The 14,542-nt window shown below is 43.3% G+C and overlaps 1 protein-coding gene across 1 annotated transcript in view; it reads left to right on the top strand.

Moving 5' to 3' along the window:
- FNDC1 (fibronectin type III domain containing 1) overlaps window positions 1-14,542 on the top strand; it is a 76,392-nt gene that overhangs the window by 33,473 nt on the left and 28,377 nt on the right. The window contains exons 5-11 of the mRNA XM_064446967.1: window positions 978-1,165; window positions 1,817-1,924; window positions 5,219-5,407; window positions 6,205-8,571; window positions 10,360-10,475; window positions 12,243-12,354; window positions 13,314-13,694. Coding sequence (XP_064303037.1) covers window positions 978-1,165; window positions 1,817-1,924; window positions 5,219-5,407; window positions 6,205-8,571; window positions 10,360-10,475; window positions 12,243-12,354; window positions 13,314-13,694 — 3,461 coding nt within the window. The remainder of the gene's footprint in view (window positions 1-977; window positions 1,166-1,816; window positions 1,925-5,218; window positions 5,408-6,204; window positions 8,572-10,359; window positions 10,476-12,242; window positions 12,355-13,313; window positions 13,695-14,542) is intronic.

The raw sequence follows: 14,542 nt of genomic DNA, 5'->3' as shown, positions 1-14,542 counted from the left end.
GTCTGTTTAAGTGCTGGACTACAGGGATTTAGATCCCTCCTGATATGTTGTCAGCACCAGCTGGGGATGTTTTGCTATTCAAATCCTGGTATATCACCATGGTCAGCAAATCCCCATGTGTGCATGGGGAAAGAAGGGGTGGGGGACAGGGCGCAGTCCACAGAGACGAGGTGTTGAGTTGGGTTGTTAGAACAGACTGCAGCTTCAAGACAACCACACAGCAGGTGAAAGAGGCATCACTACAATGAGAAAGATGCCCGTCAGTGCCCCCTGCATCTGCTGATGCTCCAGAAACCCCATGCAGCTGAGGCTGAGCAGGCCGGGGGCTCCCGTGAGCAGGAGAGCTTGGCTCACAGCAGCATGCCACAGCAGTTGGAGACCAAAATAAACAGAGAAACAGGCTGGAAGCTGCCAAAGCTGTGAAAGTGCTGGATTGTGTTGCTCAGCCTGGGAACACTGAAGGGTTGTGCAACCTGGTGCTGAAACATCCCGAGGGGCACAGCAGGAGAAGTGGTAATTTTAGATGTTCTCAGTTTCATTGTGGAAGTGGTTATTGGGGCAGACATGTGGGAATCAAGCTGCTGGCCCTGCTCTGGGAGCAAAGGGCTCCCAGTGGTCCAGCCATGCTCATGGCCATGCGGCAGCGAGATGGTGGCATGGAGCTCCCCAGGATGCCTGGCTTGGTTTGGAAAGCCCTGTGGCTTCACCTCGGGCAGGAGTGTTTTGAGCAGGAGGCTGGAAAAAGTGGTCTGTCCCTTGGGGTGAAAGCAATCAGACTCCATTAGAGGAGGGCACAGGTGTTTGCTTAGAAGATGCTGGCTCTTGGTGGTGGTGGTAGTTTGTGGTTTGCGTTTTGGTAGGTTGCCCAGTAAGCCCCAGCAGGCTAGCTGAGAGGAAAGTAGCCCAGTCCCTCTCTGGTTCTGCTAATGCTAGGTTTTGACATGTGAATTTTTATTTTCATGTGTTTCTGATCCCAGGCAATACAGTGTTCGCTATCGGGAAAAGGGGGAATCGGCAAGGTGGGATTACAAGCAGGTGTCCAACCGGCGGGTGCTGGTGGAGAATCTGGTGCCAGACACCATGTATGAGTTTGCTGTCCAAATCTTGGAGGGAGAAAAGGAAGGCAAATGGAGCGTGTCCGTTTACCAACGGACCCCAGAGGCGGGTATGTATTCAAAAGGTCCTTGGGGTAACACAAGTTTTAGGGTTTGAGCAGTGAAATAGGGCTGACTTGAGGGAAAGACAGAATAAGTGGTTGCCTGGGGCAGCAGAGTGTTGGGAACACAGAAAAAGCCTCATTCCTGTTGCCTGTGTCCCTGCAGCAGTGTCCTGGAGAGCACACGGGGGATGCTCTTGTGGCACGACAAGAACAGGAGGAAATGCTTTGAGTATTTCTGGGGGACAGGTCAGCACCTTGGACCCCTGCAGCTGGGTGTGCCCCTTCCTTTGGGAGGAGCAGCCTGGCTGCTGTCCCTCTCTGTGGGCAGCAAATTCAAATCTTGCCTCCACCACGGAGAAGCCGTGGGGCCCCTTTGGTACAGGGAAGTGGCCCATAACAACTGAATTACCATGTCATTCCAGCTAAGCCACAGTAGCAGTCTTGCACAGACAGACTGTTCCTAAAAGTATGGAATAAAATTTCACAACAGGAGTCTGATACAAAGATGTAATACAGGCACACATGGACTGGAGCCGTGTGTGCTCTTCACATTTATCTTTGAATAGGCATTTCTGCTATGAGTAGAAGAGGCAAAAGGTGTATGCTGTGCAGGTCAGCTTTTCTTACTTGCCTCTTCTGCATATGGCTGTTTCACAGCTCCTGCCAGTGCCCCTGAAAATTTGGATGTATGGCCACTAAAGGGGAAACCAACCTCTGTAGCAGCATCCTGGGATGCTCTTCCAGAGAGTGAAGGAAAAGTCAAAGGTAAGTCATCACTGTCGGTTTTTAACCCCCTCAAGGAGCTGGTCTGCTTTAAGCCAGACTGCCGCTCTGCAGCAAGCTGGAACTGCTGACTGTGCTAGGATTTTTTCACTTGTTAATGGCTTATACACGTGCAAGATTTTATTGTTTCCAGCCCATTGTCACTGCACCACCGCTGGGAAGCCATCGTCACTGTGTGCCTGGGATGTCACAGAGCTTCCTGGGGTGTCATGTGTGCATATTTACCTCTTCTTCCATTAATAAGCAGGTTGAAATGGAGCTCAAGAAGAAAGTTTCCCAAAGGATTTCTAACAGTTAGTTGAAGAAGGAAAAGTTGGGTAGTTGCCGAGGAAGTGAGTGGGTTTATGTTGTGTTTTATTTCTAGTTTATCAGCTTAAAAAGCAAGTCCAAATGGTGATTGCAACAGATAACATGCATAAACCTTGTGCACTATAGCATTGTACATGGTCACAAAGATAATTTGTCAGTGGCTATTTACTTGCTTTTAAAAAACGCTTGCTGGGATTTTTTTTTTTTCCTTTTCCTCTGAAAATGAACAGACTGATTTATTGGCCACTTCCATTCTCCTGTGGTTGACAGGATTGTGTTCTTGGGTTATAAAAGTTTCTGGATGTGCCTTATGAGCACTGTAGCATCTCAGGATTGAAAAACCCTTTGGCTTGGAGAGAAGCGTACCATGACTGCATACAAGACCTACTTTATGTGTTCTTCAGAGCAGTGGTGGAATTCCTTCCTCTTTGAAGTCAGTAGGAGTCTTGACAATTGCTTCAGTGGAGCTGCAACTGTGTTCAAGAATTATTATTTCTTAAAGAAGGGTCATGCAGGGACTTTATCTGAAATTTCAGATCTGCTCCTAATTTTGAGCAGTCCATAGCCCTTTGTCCATTTTTTTCTGCTGATCTTTAGATGATTCATCCAAGGCAATCATTTTAAAGATGCCCTGTATTCAAGGCCTGAACGTTTATATGTGTCTAATGTATCATTGTTTTTCCTGAGTATAAAGTATTCCAGGAGAGGTCTTATTTTTAAACTAAATAAATGACAGAAATGGTATTTATACTGGCTAAATGAAATCACTGAATTAGCACTTCACAGTTGTTTTGATAGCACATGGTAATCAGGAATTTTTGTCTTTTAGCCCTTTTGTCTTTCAACCCTGCTTTTTATGTATTTATACCACATATTAAAGTAATGGGAGAAAATGCCCTCTAGTAGCCATTTGAGAGTTGCCAGAAGTTACACCAGTGCCTCCACAAGTAAAGCAACTCCTGTGTCTCTTAAAACAACAAAAAAAATCCAAAGCTTACCAATGCCTTCTAATACAGTGTTTGTTTTTTTTTTAAACTGAGCATTAAATGCATTTGGATATAAAATAGTAATGATTTTTTATTCTTTATTTTGATGATCTATGCATGGCTTATTTCTTAACACAATGAATATGGGCTCATATTCAGAAAAAATTAAGTTTCCTGGTTTTAAAGGTGTTATTATGTTCTAGAGTTTTCCCATCATGGCACTGTGACTCCTCAAGTATTATTGTGTTTCTTTAAATAGAGAGAGAAAACTGGCAGCCCTTGGAATTTATTTTCAAAACCCTGTTTTGGTCTGATACCTCTTAGAGAGGATTGAAAACAAAAGAAAGCCCGCACATGGCTAAGATCTTACCTACACTGCTTGGGGGTGTAATGGGAAGGCTCGTCTTCATGCCTACAATTGTTCTAGAGGGGTGAAATTTCTCTCAATACAGAAAGCTAATACAGAACACAGGTACTACAGCAATCCTAAACTGAAAGGTGAGAGTAGGGTGAGTTTCTTAAGTGGCAGCAAGGCCTTGCTGTGCTCTCTCTGCAGTGGTGCTTGACCCTGGCTATAGTTAAGCACAGAGTGTCAGATTTTGAATCTGTTGGACAGGCATGCTATTGCCACCATTTGGCAATACGCAGGGCTGTTATTTCCTTGTAGAAATATCTTTTCTGAATAAGAACCTTAATCATGCAGGCATGAATTTTACCTACTGGCCTGTATATTACAGCTAAAACCCCTCTAAGCAAAGACTCAGCTGGAAACACTTATATTTGACTGCAGTAGTATTGTTTCCAAGATTAAAGTAAGTGCTTTGGTGTTTTCATGGGGATGTCCCTCAGGCTCCAGCACTGCTGAGGAATGAATATATGGCCTTCAGAGCTGGTAGAGTTTCACCACAGTGGACAGGCAGAGCTGCGTTTGCATGACTAGCGTCTTAAAGTACAGTGCAATTATAGCTGTGATGAGGCTTTGTTGGAAATGTAGGATAAGAAAGTAATTAATAGTAATGAATAACATCACCTGATTTTAATATTGATGTCTTGAATGATAATTATGTGAATACACCATTTTTTTCTTCTTCCAAATAATTTCTGTGGGAAAGAAAATTTTGTAACATTTTTATTTGCTGTGGACATAGCTACAGTCAGCAATGCAATTGTGTGTTGTCCACCACTGTGAGCAAGTTATGTTTTGGAAGAATATTCTCTGGATCATCTTTGTTGATTGCAAGTATCTTGGTAACTAATCAGTAAGTTCAAAATTTCTCTTTCTCTGGGAAAGTCTAAAATCTGCTTGTGGTTTGTCAGCCATAACAACATGGGTATTCTGATTGTAGTGATCTGCACTACCTAACATTTGTACAGTCCTTCAGACTAGAATTCCACAAGTAGTAGGACAGTGCATATTTTCCTGGCAATGTTCATACATGTTTTCTGCCTCCAGTGCATTTTCTCTTTGTAGGTTTCCTCTCTTATTTCTGATTTACGTCAGTTAATTTTTTCAGAGGACTCTTTTTTTTCCCTTTATTAGTTGGCGTCCAGAAACAAAAAAATGTCCTCTGGTGCAGCACACCAAACCGTGCAGTAGTTGCTGCGGTAACTTTCTCATGTCCCCCACACCTTCTCTGGAAGTGCACACGGCTGCTGTCCGGCTCCTCTTGGTGACACTTCACTCTGACGGGCATTGTTGCTTGTGTGTTTTTACAAAGGTATAGCTAACATATTCTGTCTCCGTCATTAGGTCATTGATGTGATTTGGTTTTGTCTGTTACGATGAACAAATGTTCAACGTACCTACATATATATGTATATATCTCTCTCTCACGTCTTTATACTGAAGCTGTTGACTTGGCGTGCATTGCTCGTGTATTTAGTAATGCACGTTCTAATTCATCCTACCCATACAGTCTGTCCGCTGGAAACAGGACTGTTTTCAGTTTCCTCCTTCCAACCGTCTGCCAAATCATTTCAGAATACATTCTTTCATACGCCCCGGCTCTCCAGCCATTTGGAGCAAAGTCCATCACCTACTCTGGAGCTACAACATCAGCCATAATAGATGGTCTGCAGGCCGGGGAGCGCTATATTTTCAAAATTCGTGCAGCAAACAGGAGGGGACCAGGTCCTCAGTCTAAAGCCTTCAGTGTCGCCATCCCAGCAGGTGAGCACCAAACCATGCACCGATTGCATGGTCTGTGTATTCTTGCCTTGGTCCCAGTTATGCTAGCTCTTACTGACTTAGCTTCCTCTGCACTCCATCTAACCTGTAGGATTTTAATTCCTTAATACTGTTTCTGTTAGCGCTTTTCATCACTATATTGTCCAAAAAGGTGCTTGTAGATAAATGTTTGCCGCTCTGCAGCATGTAAAATGACATTTTGTGGATATTTTAACATCTTAAAAGCATACTGTACTCTATTTCCTGCATGAATACAATATGTGCTCTTGTTATCCAAAGGCCAAAGAATAGATGCTTTGGGTCTTTGGTTGTGCTATTCCTGACAACTCCTGCTCTTGAAAGTCAGAGTGTCTTACTCAGGTACTACTCCTTGCATTTGCTTCTTGCCAAAATGATGCTGTTGTGGGGACAGAAGATTTGCTGAGTTAACTAAAAATATGGGCCACAGCTCAGATGGGATAATGCAGTACCATGCCATCAACATGACTAAGCTCTCTGCTAAAGATTTTGTTCCACTGATAGGATGTTGCAGTCCCTGCATTTAGATATTTGATTTTACTTGCTCTAAGTTTTACCCAGGGTACAATAATTCCACATAGGTACCTTCCTACAGACCAAAACTTACTCAGCCAGACTCCACAGGCTGGTTAATACATAAATAATTGTTGTCTCATGTTCTCATAAGTTGTTTTGTTCTTGCTTCCTGGCTAGTTTCTTCTCTTGGTCACTTTTTTGTGCTGCTTCTGTTGTGGTGAATAAACACTTTTTTCCCCCACCAGCTGCTCATGAGGATTCAGTTGCTCAGCAACAAACAAATGTTCAAGATAATTCAGAGGCTAAAAGAACTGGGAGTGCTGGCTCATCTCCTTCTCAAACTTCTGTTTCTTCAAAAGTCCAGCCATCGCTTTCCTCTAAGCAGTCATCTGTTCGTTCACCTAATGTTAGTGATAAAAAGAGTCTTCTTTCTGAATATAAGAATAAAATATTGACTCGAGGGGTCCTAAGTAAATCTCAGTTACCTTCTAGAAAGACGGGAGAGCTGGAACCTGATCTCCAATCCACTGAGTTGACAGATGATCGCAGTTCCTCCCAAGAAGCTCCAACGATGCCACCAAAAGCCCAGGATCAGAGGAGGAATGTTAGACCCTTGTCCCCTAGTCGGCCACTCCACCCTGTCCTTGCCTCTGGGAGGACCTCTGTTCGAACCCACGCATCAGAGGTGTCACGGCAGATGAGTCCAGAGAAGCATGAGCCCCCAGCACTGTTGCCATCAGCAGCACAACACTCTTCTGCCTCACCTGTTCCTAAATACACAGATAATGAAACAAAGCAACTGAGGCAAAGCAACACTAATGTGCCTTCTAAAACCCCTTCCCATCCTCCGCCTGCCAAAAATAATGGTCTTGCGGGTAATGTGGAGGGAAAGCCGGACCCCGTGCTGGGGAAAGTGTCTTCTAAAACTTCAGAGCCTAGTCGCCTGGCTTTGCCATCAAATCGGCAGACTGCCATTTCTCATGAGGTTGTCCCAAGCCATTCCAGCAGGCCTGGCTCTCTACGTCATTCACATCAACCTTCTTCCAAATCAGCAGATTCCCATGCTCGTGATAGCCATAATGAGTTTGACAGTGAAGAAGCAGAGGACAGAGCAGGACAGCCCAGTTCTAGGTCACAGCAAACAAGACTTCCCTCAGGCTCCAGTTCTCGCACATGGAAGGATTCGAAATTAGCTGTGGTGGCAGTCTCATCGAAGTCTGCTGTTTCTGGTCACACGTCACCTCACTCTCGCTCCTCCACCAGTGCCAAATCAGAAGGAAAGGATGTTGATAAGAATTATAGGGAGGACTCAGAAGATGCAAAACCCTTTTCTTCTTCTCTGTCCTCTTCCAGGCAGTCTTCTTCAGCAACGTATTCCAAGAGGAGAAATCCTCAGGTCGATTCCGATTCTTACCTCAGAGAGACACATGGTGAAAAGTCACCCCGCTCTGACTCAGAACAACAAAGTCGAGCGGCTGCTCAGGAAAAGCATTCTCTTTTGCAGTCTTCTGTTTCCAAACATAAGCCTGAAGATCAGGACAATGAAGAGGTAAAAGAAATGCTTGCTCGATCAAAACCAAGTGTACCTTTGCCTAAAAAGACATTCCCCTCTCATCTTCCCTTGGAGAAGACCTCCCACTCAGAGCCTCCACAGGGAGCACAAACCAGTCCTTCCTTACTGCATTCAAGGGGCCGGCGCCTCCCATCTCATGTCTCATCCCAGAGTAAGGAAGAATTGCAGGAAGATGATGAAGAAGATGTAACAGCAGGCAGCGACAGAGCAAGCAGCCGCTCTGTGTTTCCTAAAGAGGTGTCCTCTTCTAGGGGATTACCTACATCTTTCTCTCAGGGAAGCTCAGGTTCGTCTCTATCAAAGCAACAGCAGCCAGGTTCTCAGGTACCTTCCTACAAACCAAAACTGACTCAGCCAGACTCCAGTTCTGCCAGTGAAACGGCAAAAGACAACCAATATAATCCAAGGTTGTCATCCACTTCTTTGAGACAAGCTCATCCTTCATTACCTACTCGCTCAAGGGTTGGTACAAGAACGGTGTCCCAAACAGAGAAAAAATATGGCCTGTTGACCTCAAAAATGTCCAAAGCTGAACTCCCTCGAAAAGTTCCTTCCTCCTCTTCATCTAAATCTCGTCAGTCAGTTTCTAATGAAGAGGACGCTTATTATAGTGAATATGATCAGAAAGAAGTGGAAGAGAAACCCACATCTTTGGCAGCAAAATGGTCCCCTTCTGTTTCTAGAGGCAACAAAAACACATACGATGACACTACTAGCAATAAAAGGAAATCTATGGACACTCTTCTACCTCACAAAGTAAGCTCTGAAGAGGAAGAGAAGGAAAAAACTCCAACATTAAAAATATCTTCTCCTGAATCACCAGAAAGCTCTGCCATAGTGTCACAGATTACTCAGTCCACTAACAAGCATACCTCATCTAAACCAAGCTTTGTCTGGCCACGTTCTTCTGCATCTACCAACACACACACTGTTTATCCAACAGTTTCTTCTTCTACTTTGTCCCCTCGCCAGCGACTATTGAACTCCAGGCTACGGAGCCCTTCCCAACGGCAATTTGTTAGACCTCCTTATAGACAAGGTATCTTGTCTTTGTTATAGTAATCTCACTGAATTGCGTTTTTCCTAAAACCAGCAGTTAGATGAAATGTCCTCCATCAGAATGCAGGTTCAGTTATGTAGTATGATGTATTACTTTTTATTTTGGTGGTTCTCAGGGAGCCCAGTTCTTGAGGACATTGCCTAATTGGTGTAACGTGGTGTCCCAGACCTTTGGTCCTGTGGTTTGATCTGCACAGGATTCCATGATCCACAGAGGAGGGGACAGAGAGGTACTAAATTGGAAAAAGGGCTATGTTCCTTATTGAGCAATGACTTCACTGAATGCTCACTGAAAGCATATTTGTACTCGGAATATGACAACCTCTCAGGTATATTGCTCTTCATCATACGGATTACTAAAAGGTTTTTGTGGGTTATACAGTGCTACCTTGCCCAAGCCTAGGCAGCAAGGTGTTTCCTCATGCAGTCCTGGCATTGTGTGTTTTCTTTAATTAATTTTTAAGCCACTTTCCTCTTTTTTCTAAGTGACAGCTCAGGGTTGCACATTCCTGTTCAGGACTGCTCACATCACAGTCAGACCCTCTAATACCTTTATGGCTGTGATTTACCCCAAATGTTAAAGGCTTGCTTTCTGGGAGAATACCTGCTGACCCTGGGCAGTGGAACAGAGGGTCCACTACATGTCAAGGTGTGTCACCTGTTGATTCCCCATGTCACCTATGGAGAATACTAGCAAGTCTCAGTGACTAGGTAGAAATATTTTTTCTCTCTCCAATACATGGACATACAAAATAGTGTTGAGTGACCTGATTGTTTCAGTAAATACCTTCTATGCTAGATGTAGATAACAATGTTTTTTTCAATGTGGCCTCACTGTTACACAGTGAGGACCATGCAGCTGGGCTATTGTATTTGCTATGCTTCAGTCAGACTCAGTGCTATATAGAGGTCCACTGGCTTGCAGAGCTTTAAGATAGGAGTGGACCTTAAATAGTACCATGCAGGATGAGATGCGTGGCATGAAAGAATAACAGATTTCTCTATGGAGGTTGTATAACAACTTACTGCTAGCCATGCAACTGGGAATTTAATAGCTGAGGAGTGTTCAGTTAATATATGTCTATATATTCAGTTAATATATGTATATATTTTCAAATATATTTTTTAGAGGCAAGTCTCTGAGCTAGGATGTGAACATTTCTGCCCTTTCTAAGCTGGGGGGCCTGCAGCTCAGTGCCACTGCTTCTCTACTTCTGAGTTGAGTGTGCCTCAATGTAGCCATGTTTTTTCAGCTAGAGGAGGAGAACCTTCCTTTTACAGGTTAAAAAAAGAAATTGAGGTAATTCCCATCCCCTCTCCTTTCAGTTTGTCACTACAGCATTGTATAAGGATAGAATTGAACAAGTGGTTGTGTTTAATAATGGTTTCTTCCCTCACCCCCCTCAAAGGTTTATGAAGATCACAAACATTTTAATGGCTGTAGTGCCATCTGGAAATGTTGTCCTGCTTTCTTAAAAAAACAAAAGGGAATAAAGGCACCAAATAAGCATGGTAGAAACAAACCATGAGTGTTTAGCCTCTTCAGAAGAAACCATTTCAGATGCTTGTGTCAGCTGTGGGGATCTGACAGTGTCACAACAGTTGCTCCAAGCAGAAATGAAATGCCTGGTTTCCCATTGTGGTGAGGGCTCTTTTTGCTCTCATTTAGTTCCAGAAGAGTCAGAAAATGCATTTCTTTGCATTTTAAAATGTGGTTTGTAGGATGCACAGCTTTCTTCAGAACAGTGTGTTTTCTTCTCTGTTTCAGGTTACAATGGCAGGCCTAATCTTACAACGAAAAATGGAAATGGAAAAATAATACCTGGTAATAATGGAAAACCAGGTGGACAGAGAGTAATCAATGGCCCTCAAGGAACAAAGTGGGTAGGGTGACCTCTCCAAATTCAAGATGCTTTGGCCTTTTATTGTACCTTAATTTACATTAAGAAAAGAAAGAAGAACAGTACCCTCAGTCAATGGAGCTGTAAAGTGAGGTTGTACTTAGTGTTCTAGTTTCCACTGTTCCATTGACATATAATGACAAATTCTGCATTTCATTATTTGAACACTTAAAATGTCTGATTTAAAGCCTGATGGCTTGAATTTTCAACTATAGCATTACTCCCATAAATTTAGTGAAACATCTTTTCCTCCAAATCAGTGGGACTTACGCTCCCCAGTGACTCAGGGCTTGTCTGCTGTGCAGTGTGGGTGATGATTGCCCGGGATAGCTGCTGTGAAAGATGCATTCAGCAATGCTTCTCCCAGACTCACACTCCAGGGAAAAGCTTGTGAGCAAGAGTATTGAAATGTAGTTACTCCATAAGTGTCACAACACTTTAAATGAACATCCGTAGGTATCTATAAGCATTTTGCTGTTTGTACAGACATGTTTCCAGTGGTATTTTCAGAAAAGCTCAAATGCCATTGATAGGAAAGCCCCACTAGGCACCTACAGGCCCAGACCTTGTCTTTTAAAATCCTTTCCAGTGAGTTTATAACCAACCAACACAGGGAAGGAACTGGTGTTTCCTGCATGTTTGCCCAAATGCTGAGCAGGAGAAGACCGTGACCAGCCTCACTGGCATCAGTAGAGCTGCTCACACACAGCATGCCACATAGAGACATTTATTTTATGGCCATTTCAATCTTACTGTTTGCATTAGAGGAACATAAAAAGGTGCATCATGTATGTCACATTCAAGGGAGGCATTTTGAAAAGCACGCCCAAAGCCCTTTAACTAGATTCCAGAAAGCGGGCTAGAAAGGTCCTTGGGAGACCATGGGGCATCTCTCTCTACCCCATGAGAGGAGGACATTGCTGCAAGCAGGACAAACACCTTGTAAAGCAAGAGGATCTATGTTGACATGTGAAGCCTGGAGGGCTTCAGAGACTGGTCTTATGATCTACGGTCCCTCCTGCTACAGTCTTTTCCCCAGCACCAAATGTAAGTCTGTTTTGCCAACCTGGAACTGCTGCTCACGTCTTCTTCCCAATTTCTTCCCAGCACTTAACACCTTTGCATTTTTGTGTTCTGTGGCTCAGTGTCTGTTACCTCAGGTTAAAGCAGTATACAAATCAGCTATTTTGGGTTGAAATATCAATGAGGACTGGATTTTAACTGCAGTTACCTCTTGAATTCAATCCAAGCTCTCAGGCAGTTTTGTTTTATGAGACTGAGGCCTTTCTTCAGTTTGCTACCCCAATTAAGGTCTTAGCTACTTTGTTTCCCCTGCTGTTTCAATCTAAATTAACTAGTTGAATTTTTTTTTTTTAATACTAGTAGACATATTTTTAGATTCTGTCTTGAAAGGAACTCAGGGTCGTACTCAAAACAGGATTACAGGAATCCACCTTAGGAGTTGCACTACCTGAGAAAATCAAAGGAGTTGCTCCTTTGCATGTGAGAGGTAGAGTAGGCAATGTGAATGTGGTTGTGCAACTCTGGAGCCCAGCTCCTGGGGATTTGCTTTCTTCAGCAGTGATTTTTCAGTGATTACTATACAATTACTGACTCACTTTTAAAAGTCTATGGGTGTTGTAGCTATTCCTGAACATCACACTTAGCATCTGAATTTCCCCAGGACTTCTATTGCTGTAATTTCACTTCTCCTCCTCCAGCTAAACTTGAGTCCATCTATTGCTTTTAGATTGTAGATCTTGACCGAGGACTAGTGTTAAATGTTGAAGGAAAATACCTCCAAGATTCCCAAGGCAACCCTCTCCGAGTGAAATTAGGAGGGGATGGACGTACAATTGTTGGTAAGTGACAGGTTCCTTCTTACAGAAAAAAATTTAGGTTTTGTGCACATGGTACAATTCTTTGGGCTGTTGAATGCTTCAGGCATCCCCAGGTCCCATGCGAGCCATTTGGAGTTGCTTGTACCTCAGGTCTCCATCAGGCAGTCAGCACATGTGAGGACCAGGGAGGCTTTGGGGCATCTTGTGGGCCTCTGGACTGTGAGGCAGCAAGAATCACCCAAGTCCATCTCACTTGTATCAGCATTAGAAAGGACTGCAGAACCAAGCCAGAATAAGGATTGATACTTTTTTGTGTCTTTGTATACATAGAAATAATTATTCCCCGCCACTAAAGCTGTACCAGCCATATGTGTGTGATTATTCTTTCTTCTGAAACTGACCACAAATAGTGAAAAACCCTGTGTGTGATCTGTGAAAACACTGCTGTTTCCATATCAGCCCACCTGTATAGATCTCTTGAATGCAAATTCAGTGTCTGCTGAACTGGTTACCATGAATATTTGCAGTATCCAGAATTTGGCACAACTGTTTATCTGCAGTGACAGCATCTCACCAGCTCATCCCAGTTTTTCTTGCACATATTTGACATGAGGGGACAGTATATGGATTCGTCATACCTTTCATCAACAGTTACGAGACTGACTTAGATAAAATGCAGGCGCTGTCTGCACATTGTGATTCTGAAGTGAAACTTCCCTGCAGTCTTCCCAAGAAGTGTTTATCAAACTGCTGATAAAAGTGAACACCACTGTGGTTTATCTGAGATTCTTCTGAACCATTTCTGAGCTTCCTTAGCCATAGCTCTTTCCTACAGAGCAACCTTCTTTGTCAGCTTAGTTACAGGAGGCTATAATCACACTTTCAGTGCTCTTGTGGTATCTGCTGTTGATAAATACCACGCTATAAGCCTGAAATTGATTAATGGTGAGATTTTTTTCTGTTTTTTTTTTCTCTCCTAGATGAAAAGGGTGCCCCAATGGTGAGTCCTGATGGATTACCTTTGTTTGGACATGGCAGATTTAGTAAACCTGTAGCGAGTGCACAAGATAAACCAATAATAAGCCTTGGAGGAAAACCTCTGATTGGTCTTGAAATGATTAAGAAAACAACCACTCCCTCAACTACTACTACAACAATACCCCCAACAACTACCACAACAACTGCTACAACCACTACAACAACCATTGCTACCACTACCACCACCACTCCTGAACCAACCACCACTGAACCACCCACTGAGAAACCACCCCCAACCTGTCCTCCTGGCACCTATGGACAGTACGATGATGAGGGCAACTTGCTGTTGGGGTTCGATGGCCTGCCAGAGTGCAATGTGGAAGGTAAGTTCCTTTTGTGCTGTTTGAACTTCTTTGGTCGTGTTGTTTGTACAGTGCAGTTACATAAATGTAAAGAAGGAAAGAATCTGCCTCTGAAGATTTTGGTCCATGTGGTAAGGTAGGAGCCGAGATTAGAGCAGGTGAAGAAGGGTTTGGGTGTTAAATGGTTTTTCATTGGAAAATGTCAACTTTCCCCCAAACGGAAGCTTTTCATGGAAGTATGTTTATTTCAGCAAAATTCTTACCTTGTGCTGGATCCAGTCTTGTCACACGTATTCACACACGTGAGCACAAGTGTAGGCAGTAGTTTTGTGGTCAAAGCACTCACATATAAGGAACTCCTCACCCCAGTTCAGGCCAGGGAAGGACCTCACAACACTATACATTTTGTCTATTTTGTGTTCATTTCTCACAATAAATTCTGAAAAGTCTCTCTTTTGAGCTGTGGTGGAACCAGCTTTTGCAAAATTACATTCTTGTTCTCTTGCCAGCCCTTGGAGATAGAGATTGTCTAGCAAGAATGTAGCACAGCACAGATGAAGCTGGGGAAAGACAACCCTGGCTCTGCACAGATAAGGGAGTGAGTTGTACACTGATTTCTTTCTCATCAGAAAATAAAACAGTGTTGATGCATGTCATTATTTCCCTGTTGCATTTATACAAGCTTAGGAAGTGGTGCCAAACTGAAATCCAAAATAAATAAATATAAATACACTAAAGTCTTTGGGCGCTAAGCCTGTTCCTACCATTTTTAACCCTTTCATCACCTGAATGTTGCATTGCAAACCAGTTCACTGCTTATTTTGTAAAACCAGATCAGGGAGCACCATGGAAGTCCTTATCCTTTCCAT

The sequence above is a fragment of the Phalacrocorax carbo genome, chromosome 3, assembly GCF_963921805.1.
Source record: "Phalacrocorax carbo chromosome 3, bPhaCar2.1, whole genome shotgun sequence".
NCBI classification, from domain to species: domain Eukaryota; kingdom Metazoa; phylum Chordata; class Aves; order Suliformes; family Phalacrocoracidae; genus Phalacrocorax; species Phalacrocorax carbo.
The sequence above is the reverse complement of the archived record's forward strand: the minus strand, read 5'-3'. Positions and strand labels throughout refer to the sequence as shown.